This window comes from Esox lucius, chromosome 19, assembly GCF_011004845.1.
Source record: "Esox lucius isolate fEsoLuc1 chromosome 19, fEsoLuc1.pri, whole genome shotgun sequence".
NCBI lineage: Eukaryota > Metazoa > Chordata > Actinopteri > Esociformes > Esocidae > Esox > Esox lucius.
Genome location: NC_047587.1, coordinates 19,185,400 through 19,207,902, shown reverse-complemented (window position 1 = coordinate 19,207,902; position 22,503 = coordinate 19,185,400). Strand labels below are relative to the sequence as shown.

The 22,503-nt window shown below is 39.9% G+C and overlaps 1 protein-coding gene across 1 annotated transcript; it reads right to left on the bottom strand.

The window, feature by feature from the left end:
• Window positions 1–109: 109 nt before the first annotated feature.
• Window positions 110–21,461, bottom strand: cax2 (cation/H+ exchanger protein 2). The gene is made up of 20 exons (XM_029115139.2): window positions 21,330–21,461; window positions 8,557–8,709; window positions 8,310–8,416; window positions 7,672–7,780; window positions 7,398–7,514; window positions 7,236–7,297; window positions 6,483–6,647; window positions 6,186–6,377; window positions 5,853–5,952; window positions 5,607–5,748; window positions 5,264–5,447; window positions 4,933–5,032; window positions 4,707–4,828; window positions 4,285–4,322; window positions 4,060–4,172; window positions 3,821–3,966; window positions 3,630–3,724; window positions 3,406–3,484; window positions 2,478–2,586; window positions 110–1,228 (listed from the first exon to the last, which is right to left on the bottom strand). The coding sequence occupies exons 1-20, from the start codon at window positions 21,430–21,432 to the stop codon at window positions 1,155–1,157; spliced, it is 2,310 nt and encodes a 769-aa protein (XP_028970972.2). The 5' UTR covers window positions 21,433–21,461; the 3' UTR covers window positions 110–1,154.
• Window positions 21,462–22,503: the final 1,042 nt, after the last annotated feature.

Genomic DNA, 22,503 nt, shown 5'->3' with positions numbered 1-22,503 from the left:
GGTTAATAAATGTACTGTATGCAGTAAAAATTAAGTTTAACTAGATTATTATTTGTCCTGGAAATCCAGATACTATGTGCAGTGCCTTCAGGAAAGTATTCAGTCCCTGTCTCTTTCTACACATTTATAAGTTTAATTCATAATTGAGAAAAAAATACTTTTGGCATCATGAACAAAAATATCTCCGGTACATGATTATTTAGACACTTTCACCTTGGGTATGACTCTACCAGATTTGATGATTATTTAGACACTTTCACTTTGGGTATGATTTGCACAATAACTTTGGAGAAGCCACTGAGAATCATTCCCATATCATGAAACTCACAGCACCATGCTTTACCCTAGGGCTGGTATTAGCCAGGCGATGAGAGTTGATTTAGTGTCCGATCTAGTGTTCGGCATTTAGTATTAATAGTTATATTTTGGTCTCATTAGACCACAATAGCTTGCGTTGGGTACTTGGCAGGTTAAACAATAGTGGCTTTGTAAAAGGTTTCTGGCTCTAGAAATCTGGATAGGCAATTTGTTGACACATCAAATCCTTAAAAGAAGGTATGGTCATTGAAGGAAATGTTCTGCTTAAAGAATAGTTTATTTGGAAACCACTGATTGATCAGTTAAACACTCACTTTGGCTATTAAATATCTACTTTTAATATTTACAACGCCATTGTCAAGACATAATGTTAAAGTACAAAAGTACTAAGTGGTTTTCACAAACAAGTACAAAGATAAAAAACTATCTTCTGAGAGGGGAGTCCAGTGTAAAGTTTTCCAAACCATACAATGTCTTGTGACAGGTATTGTCCTCCAGTTTGCATAGCTTACATTAATCATGTTTCATTGTAATAGTTTTAAGAAAAGGAGGTGCATGCATGTGTATGCATGGATTTTGACAGAAACAGATGTGAGGTAAAATGTGTGCGATTGAGGATTAGTTAGCTGTTATTAAAACAGTTGAAAGGTGAGCAGTTCCAGACATTTCAACAACACCTGAGCATTCAAGACCGAAATTCTTCAAAGGCTGAAACATGTTTTTGGAATGGCAAACAAGGAATAGTTTTGAAATGTTGTCAAAAGTTCAGTAGTCAGCACACCATAATCAATCCCATAACTCTTCTCAATCCGATGTTAAATGTATGAGGCAGATACTCAGCATCCAGCTGGTGACGGAGCAAAGAAGTATGATGCCAGGAGGATCAGATAAACCACAACCAGAGCAGCGCCTGAGAGGACAAAATCAGTCAAGTTAAAAACCGATACACCAAAAAAAAAAAATTCATTCAAAATCCTATAATGCCTAAGGTTGGAACACGCGCACACGTTTGTTTTTCAATTATTGTGGGAACTGGAATTTCAGAAATCTATGTTTCCTAACCCTAATGTAAACTGAACCTTAACCTTTAAGCCTAAACTAGAACTAACCCTAACCCATAATGCTTAAACCTATAAGTAACTCCAATTGTAACATAATCCCTAATTATCTTTTTCCCTAAACCTAACCCATGAGCCAGAAATCCCATTTTCTCTGGGCAGTGGAAAAACCTGGATCACACAAACACACTTGATTCTGAGTAAACTACATCCTCCACTAGAGGGCAGTTACCTACTAAACTTAATATACCCTTTAAATGATCAATCATGCCTTTCTGTTTTACCGTCTTATATACTGTATGCGAGGACACCTAGGGTTGCCAACACATCAATACTACATTTACACAACACCTGAATGCAAACACTATTTAGACGTCTCACCAAAAGAAAACATCTACTTTCATCAAGATCTCTTCTAATAACACTTCATGATGTTTTGCAAACTCCAGAAGGTGACATTTATGTCTTATCAGTGTAGATGATTTATTCTGGCAGGACATGCACAATGCTAGCTGGCTTGAAGGGGACGTCTAGAGTTTTGAAGAGTTGGTTATTTTTTTAATATGAACAAGAACTTTAGAAACCCCTGTCCTGGCTGTATCGGAAAGTACCGGATAGATCTTTCTGAATGATCTTGGTATTGATTCAGCATTTACAACAATTATAGTGATCAGCAAAAGAGGGTTGCTATAGTAACCCTCTTTTGGGTTAAATTCATTAGCAGCAACATCATGATGATTTTGAGGAAATGCTGTCCAATGTCGTGTGTTACCAAAGATAACCTGTATTTACAGAATCCCACTGATTGGCCCAACGGGCATAATATAGTAAATCTCAATTGGCCCATGATGCGGTCACATTCATAGAGGAAGACATGTTTAAATTCTCTACTCAAGAAATGCCCTATTGTGCTTAAATCATCCATAACCTATCATAGTCCAATTGCTATATTGTTTGACTTGTATTGTTTGGTCATGGTAATGTAACCAGTATACCTGGCTGTTTCCTCATTGTAATATCAATGCTACGGTGGCAAGATATGAAACATTCACACAGGTTGGGATAGAGTGCTCTACGTCAAATCCTCCAGGCACCTCTTACCCTGGAAATAGTCCGATTTGCCATCCATGAAGATGTAGTTGACAAGAATCACACTGAATATGCTGGCCCAAAGGTGCAAGTCACAGAATATGAGCACAAAGCCCACATCCTATCACAACAGACAAAGGAAATTACTGTTGTTTATTACCCAATAACATATTAATAATTACAATTATTAGTTAGTGACCGGCACAGTGACGGGTAGTGACTTACATTACTCATTAGTACAATAAAGGGGGAGTGACTTATATTACTCATTAGTACAATAAAGGGGGAGTGACTTATATTACTCATTAGTACAATAAAGGGGGAGTGACTTACATTACTCATTAGTACAATAAAGGGGGTGTGACTTACATTATTCATTAGTACAATAAAGGGGGAGTGACTTACATTACTCATTAGTACAATAAAGGGGGTGTGACTTACATTACTCATTAGTACAATAAAGGGGGTGTGACTTATATTACTCATTAGTACAATAAAGGGGGAGTGACTTACATTACTCATTAGTACAATAAAGGGGAGTGACTTACATTATTCATTAGTACAATAAAGGGGGAGTGACTTATATTACTCATTAGTACAATAAAGGGGGAGTGACTTATATTACTCATTAGTACAATAAAGGGGAGTGACTTACATTACTCATTAGTACAATAAAGGGGGAGTGACTTACATTATTCATTAGTACAATAAAGGGGGAGTGACTTACATTACTCATTAGTACAATAAAGTGGGTGTGACTTACATTACTCATTAGTACAATAAAGGGGAGTGACTTACATTACTCATTAGTACAATAAAGGGGGAGTGACTTACATTACTCATTAGTACAATAAAGGGGAGTGACTTACATTACTCATTAGTGCAATAAAGAGGGAGTAACTTACATTACTCATTAGTACAATAAAGGGGAGTGACTTACATAGAAGCTGTTGAATAAGACAAGCAGAGGAATCTGGAGCATGCAGACCTGTACTGCGATGCAGCTGCCCACCTCCAGGCTGACAGAGAGAACAAAGAGACAACAGAGAGACAGAACACAGAGCAATCGTCAGTCACGCTCCATCACAAAACACTGGTTAGCAGGGAATCCCAGCCAACCAGCCAGTGACTGCTGACATCAGTCCCTTGTTAGGGAGCACCCACCTCAGACTGATGTTGTTCTGAAGGGCAAACTGGATCCCGTTGACTATCTCTGGGATCTCAGGTACCATGGCCAACACCGTCACTCCTATGAAGTACTGACAGGCAACAGGGAGGGAGGATCAGGGTCCAGGAGAACGTGAGCAATAGAGGAGCTAGATGGTCATGGGGACCAAACCACAGTGTGTGTGTACCTGGGAGATGTTGGGCTGGCTCAGTATGGGCTGAATGTGTTCAGTAGTGACATCAGCACAGGCTGACATTAGAAGAGTGGCCATGATGAGGATGACCAGAGCTCTCCAGCGAGACCAAAGGACAACAGCATTCTGGTGACCAGCCACTGCAGACACAAACGGGCGCACAAACACACACTCCCTGTTTATATAGAATGTGTGTCTGTTAGTGTGAACGTGAGTGTGTATTTTCAACTTACCCTGTCCTTCACCAACATGAATGTCATAGATGTGTGAGTGTGTCTTCAGTGTGAAGATTAGACCAATGATGTATGCAAAGGGCAGGAGAACGGAGACTGTGTACACCAGTGGCCTAAGACACACACGGGGAAAATGACAGAGCTCACACGGCTTTTCCATCTTTTTTAAGCATAAACACTCCGACTTTCAGAGTTCCATAAAAGTTGGAATCATTTGAAACTCACTCTATGTGGTTGTGGAACAGGGTGTAGTTATTCTCACTCTGTGGGGAAAACAGGGAAACAAAATACCATAAAAATGGTACCTTCGACCAATTCACACATAGACATTTTATTGGGAGGAAAGACGTTTGATATTGCCTTTAGCATTTCTCACACAAACCATTTTTATATCATGATTAAAGTGCACATTTTAGGCCCTTTTTAGACCTCCAGTCCATGGCCCTGGTAAAACCCAACCTGTGAACCGTAGCTACAGGAAATAGACACACATTCACAATGTATTCTTATGCTCCCTAACAGTGTACTTGAAATATTATTATTGTACACGGTTATTACAATTATTACAATTACATATTCATTTCTCAAAATAGCCTTTTAGAGTTTTCTGTTTTAACAATGTAACAGTGTGAATAAACGTGAATGACCAGGTCGTAATGACAGTTGTGGCAGACGAACGGCCCGCTGGTTTTGCCACCCATGGAGTCGGTACAGTTGTCACACACCAGGTTCCCATAAGCCTTGGAGAACAGTGTGGGGGCAAACACACCTGCAGACACAGGACGAGAGCGTGAGCCAAGACAATAAACCCTTTTTTAGGATGAATGGGGATTAGGTTAATGGGTGAGGGGTGAGCAGGTTCTTGTCTCTCACCTCCCACAGAGATGAAAAGCAGAGCAGAGCTGACCCCAGCTGAACGACTGTTAAACCTCTGCTCCCTGTGTCTCAGCCCTCCTATGATCATGCAGATCCCCTAAATGAAAGGCAAAGACAGCGGCCTGGTTGCTGGGGGGAATTACAAAAAAACAGAAAGGTAGAAAATAGATGTGTGTGTTTGTGTTTGTGAGAAATTCCATATTATTTATGATTCATTGATAACTTCATTACAATGTTGAAGTCAGCAAATAAACATTGAACAGCACATTTATATCAGATATAGGTGTGTGTTTGTGTGTGTGTGTGTGTGTGTGTGTGTCTGACTCACAGGGATGAAGAGGATGCAGCCCAGCAGGGTCCCGGTGAGGGCGGATTTAACCACCTCCTGAAGACAGGCCTTCCCGGCACGGTGACCCCTCAGCAGGGCCGTGATGTAGAAGGTCATCTCTGTGATGGAGCCAAAGGTAGCATTCACCACCGCCCCAACCGCAAAGTTACTCTGGGCAGAGATACTGCAGAGAGGGCATAGATGGCACAGTTCTGACTACCGCTCTTCATGCAGCATTAAATATAAAACGGGAGTACTCATGTTTGCAACTTGCAAGTACTGTAGGTCTATGCATATTTGTTGGGAGAATAATTGTAATGATAGTTTCTGTGTTTGTGTTGACCTGGCGATGCCCATGCCAATGTAGTAGGACAGCGGAATGATGGAGACGATCGCTGTGGCAAACTTCACCTCGGAGCTTGCAAACTGGTTACCCTTGTCTACGTAGCCGATCACAAGGGAAATGATGACCAGGGGAAGGAGGTCTGTTCAAGGGCTTAAGGATGGCAACTAGTAAACTCAATTTAAATGAAACGATTGGTCCTAAAATCGTGCAGACAAATACAACAGACCTTGTGATAAAGGATACTGACTGCAAACACATTGATCCCATCCACAGTGTATTTGTAGTAGTTCCAGTTTACCGCATGGTAGCAGCAAAGCAGTGCTTGAGTCTCACAAACCTGAGGCTGGAGGTCACAGTACAGTACATTACAATTAGTAATACATAGCTTCTTTGTGGAACTCTAATCTACAACACCAAATGCATTGCTTCAGCTGCTCATTGGGATGTTAAATTAGCTAATTCAGGTGCGTTACAGAAACAGAAATCTCCATTGTCTGTATTTCTCAAGACAAAGTGCCAGCTGTCGATCTTGAATGCTTTAATGACCAGTGCCATCTCTGGCCATTCACTATGTACCTTCCTCGTTGAGCAGGAGGAGATAGCGAGGCTCTTGGGGGGCATGAGGAGGATGGAAGCCAGGGTCCGTGCATTCATCTTGGCCACGGGTATGGTGAACACCAATAGCCAGGAGAGCAGGCAGGCCAGGGAATGAACCACAGCCAGCCAAGGATAACCCAATAGCAGCCACACGTACGTGCTCACACAACGCTACACACGGCAGGATAGAGACAGACACTATAATAAGACATGATGTACTGTATTAAAACCCATCACACACTAGAAAGCCTTTTAGATTCAGCTAGAAACCTTTACCCAGTAGCGCTTGTTCTGTGGGGGGGCCTGTAGAAGGTCCGGGATATGCTCCTCAGTGGGTGAAGGTAGGAGAATGGGTGACAGGTCTTTGTCGTCCTCCACCCCCTCTGGGATGACCTCAAAATGGGGCAACCTCCCACAGCACCCACATGCACACACTCCCACCTGGAAAGGGAATGCCAGCCAGGTTAGCCTGGTGCAGATACCACAATTCTTCTGTGTGCGTACCGGTCTGTGGTGCCTGTCTTTCTTTTTGTAGCACCTGTCTATCGGTCTGTGGTGCCTGTCTGTCATTGGTTTCTGTTTGTCTCTCTGTGGTTCTTGCCTGTCTGTCTTTATAGTTAAAAGTGCACACACTGCCATTTAACAGATCGTCTTATCCAGGGCAACAAGGTTTAAGTGCCTTTTTCACGGGCAAAACATGATTCGTTTCCCTTTACTCTGTAGCCTCATGGGTTTGAATCGGTGACATTGACATTCAGTTTCCTAACCTCTTGGGCAGCAGATGGCTCCAACCAACCTGCGTGGCTCACTGTATATTTCCATTATGAAACTTCATCCTGGTTTAATTATTCAGTAAACTGTGAGGCTTAAAACTTGTGGTGGTGACAGGAAAATGGGACTTCTGCTACCTAGCCGCCACAGATGGACAGTGAGGAAGTAAAGACAGGAGCTAAAACTGAGAGTCTGTGTACAGTAGTTTTAGCTTTACTTCCTCTAAACAGCAATGTGATCCTACCACTACTACTATACCTCCTGTATGGATTTCCCAAATGGCCATAAGAAATACAATGACAGTTTCCAGCACAGTTTCCCTAAAAGCAGAAGGGGAGAGAGGGGAGATAGAAATTTGAGAATCATTCACCAAACATATCTAGTGTTTCCACCGTCAGAAAGACTAATGGATATCCATACCGTATGGTGCCCCAATGATGGTGATGACCATCAGTATGCTGACCAGGAGGTAGACCAGAGACACCCACCAGCCGAACAACAACACATACACCACATTCCCACAAGTGATCAGATGATCTGACCCCAAACAGACAGAGAGCCATTAGTGATTTCCACTTCTTATAAACAGCAAGCCATTAATAAAGAAACATCTATACAGTAGATTTGTCTAGTTTTCTTCCTTATCAATCAAGTGTTCACACACATACACACACACACAAATAGAAAGAAACACCTGTGTGTGGTTTGATGATACTGAGATCGGAATAGAGCTCCTTGACCACGTCAGACCTGACCTCGAATGGGCGCTCCGTCACATGACTCTTCCACTTCCTGAATCCAAACTGAAACATACAGATATACATGTACACACACGGCCATGTAATTCCATCATTGTCAGGACCAGAAAACCAAAGATCCATGTCCTCTAATCCTAACCTAAACCTCAATAACCAAACATGTATGCCTAGACTTAACCTTGCCCAAATGCCTATCCCATAATGTGAAACCTAAAAGTAAGCCCAATTCTAACACTAACCCCAATATTGCCCTAAAAACCATCCTTAGCTGGATATTTTTTTGAGAGATCCTATCCTAAACACACAATTAGCTAAATGTAATAAAACAACCGATCCCATAACTAACATTTACCCTAAAAACCTAACCTAAACCCTAATCCCAGTTGTAACATCCCAAACTATACAAGGTACTACAACCTGTAGTTGTTAGAACCTGTAGTATAGTGTACTACCCAATGTAATTGTTAGAACCTATACTATACTGTTACTGTACTATACTCTGTAGTTGTTAGAACCTGTCCTACACTGTACACTTCCCTGTCGTTGTAAGAGCCTGTAGTATACTGTACAATACCCTGTAGTTGTTGGCTAGTTTGTGGGCCTCCACTTCGTTCTCTGCTCTGATAGTGGTCTTGTCGGTGACATCCTCCAACACACATTCAGAAGCATGGGAGCAGAGTCCTGGAGGGGGACATTCAACCGTATTATATTACAACGAAATTTTGGTTCACGATGACCAAATGTGAATACCTAGCCAGTTCCAATTGAACCCATGACACCTCCTCCTGCTTGGGCCACGTGGAACAGGACCTTGGACTCACCTCCGAGTGCCGTCAGGGATTTTGGCTTGTAGACACCTGGTCCAGGGAGGAGAGAGGAGCAGGGTGAAGAGGCGCCCCCCTGCTCCAGGTCCATGCTGGCCACACACGGCTCATGGAGCCACTCTCCCCGGTGATCTCTGTGCCATGACAGATCTGAAGGGAGGACATGGAAACACAGATATAAGAGGAGAAATTCTTTACAGATGTGCTCCCGACAATAATTTGGCCATCCGATGTGCCACAAATGCTCCTTATAGGACGCATCTCTGTGAGGCGGCAGATTGCCGAGTGGTCAAGAGCATTCTTTTTAACTTGCCTTCCTTTTATACTAGCACAATATCCACTGATACTGATCGTTTCCCACAGCGTAATTGGGAAGGGGACTATGGATGACTGTCCATTTGCTGCATCTGTGCAGCCAATCAGAAAACACTTCCCGGACCTTACTCAACTTGGATGAATGATGTCTTGCCATAGATGAGTCATTTTCAGATTTATACTGATTGACAAAAAGGTGGTGTATTAACAAGAGTCTGAAAAGGTCCCAGCCTTTACCCGTTTAGCCTCATGAAGTTCAGTACATAGGAACCTCTCCTCACCAGGAAAGCATTTTCCTGAAGAACCTAATGTCTTGTAAGACACATTTTCCAAAAAATAGATTTTTGTGAAATCCAGAACGCTACTCTTCTTGCACCAAAAGATAGTCTGGACAACAGTTGCTATGCCACATAGATGGACAATGACTCAACTAAATGAAAGTAGTCCTGGACCAATAAACATTCACTTGAGCATGGTCTGACATACTGATCAGTCAAGGGTCATCATATTTTAGGAAAATGGTACACATAAGCAGCGTCAAGACTCAACATATAAACATTGATATTGACCACATAATGGCACTATAAACGGTAAGATTATACTCAGGAACGTGAATCTGACTAACCCAGAAAATATCTCAGTCACCACTAACATGATTCTGACCCAGGTTTCTAACTTGAGTGAATGATCAGTCATGTCAGGGATCATTTATAAAATGACACTGATTGGTGTGGTGCATCAGTTGTGGGGGCCTTGTTTATAAAACCCTCTTAGGGTTCCCCCTTATCTACGGATTATAATAAACTAATTTTTCCAAGTACATTTAAACAGACTCAGTGTTGGTGTAATGGTGTTGTCACATAAGGAAAGAAAACACATATCCACACTTATAGTTCCAGTATAAACAAACATTTTACTTAGATGCAGACCTCAAGCATTGCTAAAAAATAGGTAAATTAAACTGTCTGCACTGCCTTGTTTTAGCACTCCACTGGAGTTATCAACCTGCAGCCCACTGATGACTTGACTCTGAAGCAAGGTAGGGTCAGTTGTGGTCAGTCTCTGGATGGGAGAACAGATCCTGCTGGAACTGTTGTTGGAAAGCCTGCTGGGGGCACTCTGATCTTAAGATCATGGCCACTAACTCAGTCCTGACTTAATATGAGTCCCCCGTAACTAAAATAAATAACTATTACCCTAGGTACTAAAATGTATGCAATCAACAATGTATTCAAGCAACTCATAAAAGAGCTTCCAGTTAACAACTTAAGATATCAATGTAAATGCTTTCAGAGATTTTATTCAAACTGGTTGAATTAATAGGTAGATGGACATGTACTGGAGCAAGGAATTGTACACTGAGCAGGACGGTGGATGTGTGTTTCAAGTCCTGTTAGTGTTTAATATCCAACTTCCCAGCCTGTGAGTCCTAGCATTGGAATGTCTATCATCTATCGGTTGCTAAGAACAGAATATCTTGCAGTAAGTCTGTTACAAGCATTTTTTTTGCCTCTGAACAATAGGTTCTGACCGCATCATATGATACCATACCACGTTTGGTGAATGCAACTAACAATAGATCAGTGACTATTCATTTTAGCAAAATCTCTAAATGTTCTAAGCATTAGATTGTTTTCAACTGGTCACTGGCATCTTAGTTATGAAGATTTCAGGTTCACATTATCTGGCAGAAATTTATAATTCTTAAATTGACTCAGAACCTACTGCTCAATTGTGAAATGACCTAAAGAATTTGGTCTTCACAAAAAAAAAATTGTGAAGACCAAATTTTCATTTTCAAGAACTTCTGCCAGAGAAACTGTAAGTGATTCAGAGGTTTTGTGTGTCCTAGGCAGGTCCATTGGTGTGTCCCTCTTGTGAACAATGGATTCAAATCTGGTTCATCAATTGATCAATAACTTTTTTCTGAAGGTTTCTTTAGGAATGTCTTTTGATTGTGGCATGATGTGCCTCTAAAACTTGTGTGCTGACACTGTCACTGATGCTAAGGGCCAAAGTTACTCTCATTTATATTGGGCAGACCTGGCATAAATATGGCCTGGGAGTCAACCAAAGCACTCAGACACAATAACTTTTTTTTATACCTGATGATTGCATAGTTGATTATCTAGCACAACAAAATCATGAAAGAAGCTCCAAAAGTGGATGCTATTCTTTCACTCAGTATCCCTCTATATACTAGTACATGCAACTCACATGAAGATCCTTATATATTCAAGTCTAAACTTCGCAAACATTCGGAAAATCTGATGGAGGGCAAATACTTTGACACAAAAAAAAAAGCTCTGACTGTCGTCTTTCAGATCAAAACAATTAAAATCTACTGGTGTTGGGCTATAAACAGCCATTACAAATATTAAATAAGTTAATACAAACCCATTACTTACATACACTCACCTAAAGGATTATTAGGAACATCTGTTCAATTTCTCATTAATGCAATTATCTAATCAACCAATCTCATGGCAGTTGCTTCAATGCATTTAGGGGTGTGGTCCTGGTCAAGACAATCTCCTGAACTCCAAACTGAATGTCAGAATGGGAAAGAAAGGTGATTTAAGCAATTTTGAGCGTGGCATGGTTGTTGGTGCCAGACGGGCCGGTCTGAGTATTTCACAATCTGCTCAGTTACAGGGATTTTCACGCACAACCATTTCTAGGGTTTACAAATAATGGTGTGAAAAGGGAAAAACATCCAGTATGCGGCAGTACTGTGGGCGAAAATGCCTTGTTGATGCTAGAGGTCAGAGGAGAATGGGCCGACTGATTCAAGCTGATAGAAGAGCAACTTTGACTGAAATAACCACTCGTTACAACCGAGGTATGCAGCAAAGCATTTGTGAAGCCACAACACGCACAACCTTGAGGCGGATGGGCTACAACAGCAGAAGACCCCACCGGGTACCACTCATCTCCACTACAAATAAGAAAAAGAGGCTACAATTTGCACGAGCCCACCAAAATTGGACAGTTGAAGACTGGAAGAATGTTGCCTGGTCTGATGAGTCTCGATTTCTGTTGAGACATTCAGATGGTAGAGTCAGAATTTGGCGTAAACAGAATGAGAACATGGATCCATCATGCCTTGTTACCACTGTGCAGGCTGGTGGTGGTGGTGTAATGGTGTGGGGGATGTTTTCTTGGCACACTTTAGGCCCCTTAGTACCAATTGGGCATCGTTTAAATGCCACGGCCTACCTGAGCATTGTTTCTGACCATGTCCATCCCTTTATGACCACCATGTACCCATCCCTCTGATGGCTACTTCCAGCAGGATAATGCACCATGTCACAAAGCTTGAATCATTTCAAATGATTGAACATGACAATGAGTTCACTGTCCTGAAATGGCCCCCACATTCACCAGATCTTAACCCAATAGAGCATAGAGCATCTGTGGTGGAACGGGAGCTTCGTGCCCTGGATGTGCATCCCACAAATCTCCATCAACTGCAAGACGTTCATCCTATCAATATGGGCCAACATTTCTAAAGAATGCTTTCAGCACCTTGTTGAATCAATGCCATGTAGAATTAAGGCAGTTCTGAAGGCGAAAGGGGTTCAAACACAGTATTAGTATGGTGTCCCTAATAATCCTTTAAGTGAGTGTAGATTCCCAAGCATATTTTGTGTATTATTTTGGAACAAAGCTTACATACAATTGTACTTTAGTCCATTAAATAGTATTAAAATTGCATTTTACCTGACAATTAAAAGTAGTAAGTACCCTACTGATCAAAAGTTTTAGTACATCCCATTTTTCCAGTTCAAATACAGCAAATAAACAAAAATGGTACAAAGATAAGCAGTAAATTGTCAGAGGTAAAAAAAAAAGTTATAAATAGAAACTTAAGAGGAACCAGACAAGCCTAGTTCAGCCTGAAGGGATGATTGTCGTCCCTGGCTGGTTTCGATCTGCAGTTTTCTATGTGGCAGACCGTGTCTTTAACAATTATGATATTTAAACAGCGGGAATTAAACTATTACCACAGCCATTGCATTTTTGATGAAATAACATGGACAACAGAAAGTTTATTAACTAAAAGTGTACTCCTGTACGAAGATTACTGTAGATTACTAGCTAATAGCTATACAGTACCTATAACAAAGATAATGACTCCAATCACTCCATGTCTGGTTCGTTTCTTTAGAAAACAAAAGGGTCACGTAATACAATTATTCTCTTAATTATATGAGATTCATGGTATTACATGTGGATATCCAGGTGCATCTCAGAAAATGTGAATATCGTGGAAAGGTTCCTTTTTTCCCATAGTTCAAATCAAAAAGTGACACCTTCATATATTCTAGATTCATTACACAAACTGAAACATTTAAAGCCTTTTTTGTTTCAATGATTACGGCTTACAGCTCATGGAAATCAAAAATCCAGAATTTTCGAAAACCTCTAACCAGCTAATTAACTCCTTCAATCTCTCAGTATGGTTCAGTACACAGAACCACAATCATGGGGAAGACTGCTGACTTGATAGTTGTCCAGAAGACACTCATTGACACCCTCCATGAAGAGAGTGTGCCACAGAAGGTCAATGAAAATGGCTGGCTGTTCGCAAAGTAATGTATCAAAGCATATTCATGGAAAATTGACTGGAAGTGAAAAGTGTGGTAGGAAAAGGTGTACAAGCAACAGAGATGACCGCAGCCTTGACAGGATTGTCAAGCAAAGCCGATTCAAGAACTTCACAAGGAGTGGATGGAGACTTGAGTCAGTGCATCAAGAGCCACCACACACAGACGTGTCCAGGAAATGGACTACAAGTGGTGCATTCCTAGTGTCAAGCCACTCCTGAACCAGAGACAACGTCAGAAGTGTCTGACCTGGGCGAAGGAGAAAAAGAACTCGACCGTTGCTCAGTGGTCCAAAGTCCTCTCTTCAGATGAAAATAAATGTTGCATTTAATTTGGAAATCAAGATCCCAGAGTCTGGAGGAAGAGTGGAGAGTCACAGAATCCAAGTTGCTCAAAGGCCAGTGTGAAGGTTCCAATGCAGCCATCTACCAGGAGATTTTAGAGCACTTCATGCTTCCATCTGCTGACTAGCATTATGGAGATGCTGATTTCTTTTTCCAGCAGGACTTCGCACCTGCCCACAGTAAAGTGCGGACTGCCTCTATGCAACGCTGCATTGATGCAGTAATTTGTGCAAAAGGACCCCAGACCAAGTATTGAGTGCATAAATTAACATATTTAGGAAACCTTTGAGGTGTTTTTATTTAATTATCTGATTAGAGCTCTTCTCAGATTGACGGTCCATGTAACGCTTATCAGTTTATTAATCAAATTAATATCCGTAAATAGAACATTTAAAAAATGGGTTGAAAATTCCAAATTTGTATATATATGTATATTAATATAACAGAATACTCGCCCGTATTTGTTTTTTAAGTATTTACAGGATGGTAGTTAGATTTAGCAAATTCTGTTGCGTATCATTTGCACTTAGCAACCTAGCAAACTACAGGAACGTGAGTGTTACACGAGTAGCTAAGTCTTGAAATTATTAGCTAACGTTATTTGAATGTGATAGCTAGTGTAACTTTAACAAGTTTATTTGTTTACTGTTAATTTGGACTAGCAACAAACTTGACATAATGTTAATTCTTGCACGTCAATTATACCAAGGCTGGTCATACTCTAAGCATGACGCAATAGCAGAAATACTCTGCCTGTAATAATTTTGTTTGGTTCCCTGTTACCATGTTAATTCGTTACGTTCGTAGAATTGGAACCAACACAGGATTTCCAATGCTTTTGTGCTGTAATAAGTGAAGCATATTTTAGTCCTCTTAACTTTCTCTTTTGAAACCCTCTTTCATTGCAGATGGCTACACCACTTCAAAGTTAAAGTTACTGAAACATTTTACTTTATTATTTCATTTTTACAGGAAAGAAACCTGAAAAAGATTGTAAAGAGTAAAATGTATCTAATTTGAGAAGCTACTTAGTTAATAGTTTTTATCTATATGATATTTAAGTTCACAAGATATGCTGCTCAGAACTCCCTGCACTTCATTCTTCAAAATAATATAATGAATGAATAAACTGTTCTGTTTTGTAGTACTGAAAATGTTGACAGTAAAAAATTCACTTTTACTGGAAGTATATATCAGACCCAAATATCGGTCATCGGTCTCCATGTTCACTAATAATCAGTATTGGAATCGGCTGTGAAAAAAACATATCCATCGTCCCCTACTACTTACCTTTTAGCTAGAAAGAAATACAGAATTATTGTATTGCATGAATTAGCATTTTGCAATCATAATGGTGAGAAAAATGCCATTAACAAAGGAAGAGAGACAGACCATTAAAAGAGTAGGTCTTTCCAAAAGGAAATTGCAAAAAAAGCCAAGGTGTCAGTGAGTAGAGTTTCCTACACCATCAAAAAGCACTTGGAATCTGGAGGAAACTCTGACAAAAAGAGGTCTGGCAGAGCCAAAACCACAACAGGATCATAAGACATGTTTCTAAAAGTCAACAACATGCGTGATAGCCTGCTCACAGGACAACTGGTTCAGGACAACACTAGTCGAAGTAAGCAAGTCTCAGATTCAACTGAGAAGATTTTGAGTTGCAGGTTTGACAATTCGAAATGGCAGTATGAAAGCCATTGTTAAGATGGCAAAATAACAAAAAGAGGCTTGCCTGGTCCATGAAGCACCTTTGGTTCATCACACAGGGTTTTTGTACACCGTCGAATAGGCAAAAGGATGGCTCCTCAGTGTGTGACACCAATTGTTAAACATGGAGAAGGAAGCGTGATGGTCTGGGGCTTTTTTGCTGGATCCAGATTCAGCAACTTGCACTGAGTTAGTGGCACCCTGAACCAAAATGTCTACCAAAGCATTTTGCAGCACAATGCAATACCCTCTAGGGTACACCTAGTTGGTCAGGGGTTCATCCTACTGCAAGATAATGGCCCAAAACATACCTGCAGGCAATGTCAGCACTACCTCATAAGAAAAGAAGCAGACAGTAAGCTTCAAATCATAGAATGGCCAGAACAGTCTCCAGACTTAAACCCCATCTAACTGGTTTGGGATGAACTGGACAGTGTAACATATTTGTGGGAACTTCTGCAACAGTGTTGGGAAGAACTTTGTGAACAAAATTTGATTTCCATTGCAGAAATGCAAAGGTGGTTACTTTGATAAGTCAAATATGTATATTACACTTTGTTACACAGAACAATTCCATGATTTATTTACTGTCTCCAATTGTTTTAATTAATTTCAGAGTACATTAAGACATTGAACTTTGTGCATTTTAAGGATTCATTGTTACAGTGGGCCCACGGTTCGATATGTATTGTGGTTTGTGGGTCACAGTAACGGTACGTCATCATGTTAGAAGTGTTTCTACTCAAACAGCCAACAGTGGCAAAGCAATGCTTGCAGACTAAACTTAACCTCGTTATTGTATTGAAAGCTGAATCCAAAGTGTTCCTACACGGCGGATTTTAAAGACAGCAGTGCCTCTTCAAATTTGCTTCTCCCAGAACGCATTTTAGCTCTGGTCGCACGCAGTGAGAAACCACGATTTCAGTCAGGTTAGATGTCAGCAAAACACTTGAGACGATTGTCTGCTTTTCTCCTAACACAGTTGTTCATGAGGTAAATAGCTAGCTAGTACCAAGCTAGGTAATTTAGCTAGCTACACAGCGGACATTAGATGTTAAACTTCCCACAGGTACCATGGGAAAGTGCAAATTCAATTAGAAGCTGTTGGACAATAGGAACTTTGCTTTGTGGTTGACATCTGTTGAAGGGACAGAACATGAAGACCACTGTGATTTTGCAGGAAGTCTTTAAGACTTGGCACATTTATGGGAATTAAATCTATGGAATCTCATGTGAAGTCTGAGAAACACACAAAAAAAAGAACTCTGCGAAAAGCCTCCAACAAACATCCGGCATTTCTATTTTATTTGGACGTATCACTGACCATAGACATAATATATAAAGGCTAGACGTCTCATTCCGGCATCACCGGCGGCCATCTTGTCACAGGCCAGCTTCCTGGTGGGCTCTGTGGTACCTGATGTAAGGTGAGTGATCAGCACGAACACAAATACTCTTATCTCGCTGAAACCTTGACGGATTTACAAACGGTTTGGTTTCTTATAAATGTTATTAACGTGTCTATAATTCTGAATGCTTGACAATTTTGAAATTGCAGCTTTTCTTTTGTAAAAACCACTTAATCGTGCAGCATAGTTGTATCACAACTACATGCGCAAGTTATCAAGGCAGATATCACAATCGAGCTGTTTGATTTTATAGGTTTTACTGACACCAATAACGATTTTATGACAACTAATCTTTTGTCTAAATTACAATATTTGTGGATGTGGTTGTAGTTATTTGCTGGCTAATAACAATAAGCTTTGAGTGAGACCTATGGCAGCTAACGTTACAGTTTAGCTGCTAACCAGCAAACTTGCACATGATATTCAATCAGATTGGTTCCTGTGCTGCTTGAAGGACAGCCATATGTTCTGACCTACAGGTTCAGCCAGGACCACTTGGAGCTTCTCTTCAACTCCATCAGAGCATCTGGTAGGGTTCATAATTTATATTTACCAGCCGCAACCCGGTGTGGGGTTGTTAAACCATGCAGAGGCAATGTGACGGCACAGGATGACACAGAATCCCTACCAGCTGTCATCGACACCTCTACAAGCCTGTCAGCTGTAGATATGTCCTCTGCAGCAGGAGGAGAAGATCTTCCATCCCCGTTTGCTGACATTCCTGCCCTAGTACATGATCACAGCTACCTTCCCGTCCACTTCGATGGTCTTGTGGACAACGCTCTCATGTACATTTCAGGTAAAGGCTAACTGAAAGTCGATTTTCCCTATAACCAAAAGTGCCAATAGTCAAAATCTGGGGAAAAACAATCACACGATTGTCCAAAAAGAGAAGTGTTCACTTAATTTCCCCATGCTTATTAATGATTATTGTTATAAGTTATGATATTACTAACTCAAATTTCAGCATTTGTTGTGCAACAGGCTCTGAAGAAGCTGTCGTGTGATGTCTGCCGTGCCAGCCTGGTGACAGATGCTGCATCTGTCATCAAGGACCAGAGCTACCACCTGCTGACTTTAAAAAACAATGGAGGTCTGGTGATTCCAGCAGAGGGAACCGTGAGGGTTGTCAGGGCAGCAAAGTGGGTCATTCGGCAGTCATCAGGCTGTACCAGACGATCACAGCCTATCAAACTGCTTGAGGTTGTTTACATTGTCTGAAAAAGGATCGGTTTTGAGGATGTGTTTGTGTTAGGGGAGCACATCGGCAAGACGCAGTATGGGATAGACAGCCACCACCATATGCTGTTAAAATTAATTGTGTCCCTGTTTTTTAAGTTAAGGCTGCACCACATTGCCAGAATTACAATCCTCAGCTTACAGAGCAACAACATGCGACAGAAACTTAATAAAACTGTCCTTTTCAAAGGGCATTAGCCCAAGGTATGTGTTTTCAAGGTACTGTCCTCTTTTACTTCAACAGTAGTGTAGTTCTCTCTACAGCATTTATTTTTGGGATATTTGTAAAGGGGAATCATGTACCTATTTTATTTTTGTGTGCAAATAAATGTCACTTTCATAATAGTTTAAAACTAGAGACTTTTGTGTAATTATTCCATATTTGTTGTAGTCATTCTATATCAGAACCCCTGACATACAATCCAAATAGGCTACAAGTAACATCAGTGTTACCTTTCATTTGATTTCATTTCATTATGCTTCCACACGAAGAGGTTGCCACACAGTAAACCTTTTATTGTCAGCATTTTGTCTAACCAAAAGTCCTATGGGGAGTTTCCATAGGGCATTTTACAACACGCATGACCATACCTTGGCAAATAATGGTCTAAAGTACTCAATTCCATTCTATATTGATGCTTTTGCACACAGCTTCACAAGACGTGGTGCTAGGGCTCAGTTGTGTTTCTAAAGTCATATCAAGTGACCTAAAGGGCTGAAATGTGGTCAGTTCAGAGAAACTTGTTATCCGGCAGAAAGAAAAAACATGTAATAATAATTTTATTATAATAGTTATTTTATTATAATAGTACAAAAGTGTATATGTCATGTTGCCATTCTGTACACTGAGTTTTAGTAGGCTATTTATTGATTTAACATAAATACCTTGTGTTTGTATATTCATTACACCTATCTGGTTCTGTTCAAGGATATTTTCATATGGAAGTCCATGGTTTTAATGGTTCATATGTATGCAGTGTCATAACTTCATCTCTGACGTTTATAACAAACTAAACCGTTTGAAAATCGTAAAAAAAATTGCAAGTTATGGTTATTTAAAAAGTACATGCACCATAAAACACATGTTACGAGTGAGCGAGCGGCCTGTAGCAAGATGGCCGCCATGTGCAGACGTTGACCTCCATTGGCCAACAGCGTGGACAAGGTATCTAGCCTTTATATATGATGTCTATGTCACCGACGACAGTCCCGCAAAGTATTGCCAGGAATGTTATTGTTAACAGTAGGCTTATAGCTCTAACATAAATTGGTACTTCAGTCGAAATGGTGTTCTTATGTATTTTTTTGTGTGGGGTTTTGTTGTGAAATTGGTCTAAAATGTAATTCATAGTTGCATTAAAAAAAGGCTTACATTTTACTTCCTGAAACCTGTGTATTCCCTGGGTGCGCCTTTAGGGAGGTTTATTTCATACTTGTAATACATGATTGGATTTTAGCGCACTTAATGAATATGCTTCAAATGTGCTAAAATGCTATTTCCAATCATATTGTAATTATGACTAAGTATAAAATAAGTGGGTCAATTTAACACACTTGATTATAGTTTTTTGTATTGAGTTTGTATCTAACATTGGCTAAAGTAAGCAGAGTGTTGTAATAGATGTTTAAAGAAGAGTTAAACATGGATTTGTCTAAAAATACTATTTTCAGGATGAAAAAGCTTTTATCATCAGTTAGTAAAACACGAGGAAATATGGGTGAATATTTTGAAAAACAGTAAAGAGGAGAACGGTGTGAAATGTAAGACTTAAGAATACAGGTAAAAAATTGAATGGACTGAATGCAACAGGAAGGCTTGTTGAAATAAATTTGCAAGTGCAAAATTATTAGTTGCCTTGGTAAGGATGAGCGAAAGGGGGACAATGTATGGCATGAAATATGTCACTGTTCTTTATCAGCTTGACCTTACACTCAGAATAGAGATCTAAGGTAAACATTTTAAAAGAAGAAAATCTTAATCAATAAATAAATATTATAATTGCTTGACACGATTATTGGTTTAGAGGTTTTCAATGGGGTTTAGTTCATTTATTCCTGCACAGTTGAAATTATGCAGAACCTGTTGAAACAAAGTGCCCATCTTGTCTCATTGCATGTGTCTTATTCACACCATTCCAGATGTGTTAGTGCTGGCCTGAAAAACACTCCTTGCTTGTTTTCAGTTGAAGGGTGCATGGGCCCCCCGACCTAGTGGACCTATTTGCCTTGTAGGGGCTGCGACGCTCTCCGGTACTCCAGTGTCTAGAATGTCAATTAAACCTGTGAATGGTTTGGATGTGATATGCTTTTTACAAACTACTCCATGTCATTCACTTTTCCTCCTCCAATAAATTGACCGTTATGGAGCTTTTTGTTCTATTTGTCTATATATTTTATCATGTCCTGGTAATAACAGGGCACACCGATAAGTAAAGATTGGCTGACCAATGTATAATATCTTCTGACATAATATGATAATTGAAGACGTATTGTAACATCATTACTATTTAAGCAACTCACTCCAGACAAGAATGCCACCAGCCTGCTGATGTGAGCAGGTGATGTGGTGCATTTTTAGATGCGAAAGTGAACTTGTAATTTCCTCTTTCATTTAGTTTGAATCCTACTTAGCAATTCTTATCTAAGAGCTATGTTTTCACAAGGCAGTTATTTTTACTGACATATTTGATGTTATATTCACAGGCACAACACACAAGCAATTAAAAAGCATTCACCGCACTTTCTGGAAGTTTAAAAAATTAAATAATCTGCTGAGTATTTTTCCATAACTTTCAGGAAAATATATTGCATTGTCAAAAGGATATGTACAACAACTTTTAAGGTAATAAAGGCTCTATAAAATAAAGGTGATAACTTATGTAATTGATAAGGAACTGAGCCCTTGACAAAAAGTGAACAGCTGAAACGCGCCCAATGTTTGGTAGGTAGGGCTATATTTTATTTCTTAAAATGTCACTGATATTAGAGTTAGCCTAAATATAGATGTACGTTAGTCTCACGTTAAGATTAATCCCTTCGCAGTAAGATGTTTTTTTTATTATAACACTGTTCTTTCAAGCACACTGACTAGACTAAATGTATATGCTGATGAAGTAATACACCATCCATATTTTACGCCACTTCACCTTGTCCGTCTACGTTCGTTCTCCGTCGTCGATTCTCTGTGTCGGTCGACATATGTGAAGTCGAGAGAGACATCTCAGTGTAGATTATTAGCATGGGTTCCATTCGTTTCCATCACGCGCTGTTTGCTAATCCATGTCGTCAGAGAGCAAGGCGTACCAGTACGACGGCGCGGAAGTTCAACTGGGAACTTGGATTTGTGGGAAGTGTAGTTACTTCTGCAGTGGCTGTACATTGGTCGTGTAGTAGATATTGCCTTTTTCTCAGTGATACTTCTCGTGTCCTCTTCAGAATCCTTTTCGAGCACACAAAGAAATAGGCTACCTAATCTAATCGCATTTGAGGAGTCGAGGGAAGAGTATAACAAATGTTTGACAGTAACAAAACGTAATCAATGGAAAATGGTCACTGATTGATCTATAATTAGGATAAGAATTAGTTATTTAAATTGCTATGTGATCTGTACATCAGGCAGTCAGCCGTCATTTTGATTTTCTCTAACAGGTTCCTGATTTAACTATATCCTTTAAATTGACAAATTCATTCTCCCAAATATCTTCACTAGACTACATACAAGATGAAACTTTTATGAAAACACTAATATTAATATTCAAATAGAAAAAGGTTCAAATTACATTCCTTTTGTTGTAATCACCAATAAGTCATCTAAACATACTGAAGGGAAAATATTGTTCCTCTTTTAGTGAGTTATCACTGCAAATATCCAGAAATATAACTAAAAACTAGTGTGACATAAAAATAATTCTGATGTAGTTGTCAAATGGTAGTGTGATTATATTGTATACAGGGGCACCCATTCATATTCTTATATAATTTCCTATTTCTTCTCAAACTATTTTATTGTTATATAATATTGTACACTTGTAATAGAGGCAGCAAACATCACACATTGAACCTCACCCATGTTTGAGTATCGAAAAAGGCTATTACTTTAAATGCTTCATTAGGTTTTTGTAAACATATGGGGAAAATCCTACTGTTTTAAGAGACACAAGAAAGCCCCTTTGCGTAAAAAAGCTTTAATCCTGGAAAAAGTTTCTGTGGAACTAACATTGAATTATCCCGGAGTGGCCAGTGATAAGCCAAACGGAAACACTTAACAATACCTGAATGTCAAGGAACTAGGTGCTCCCTATGGTGCAAACACTTTCCTCA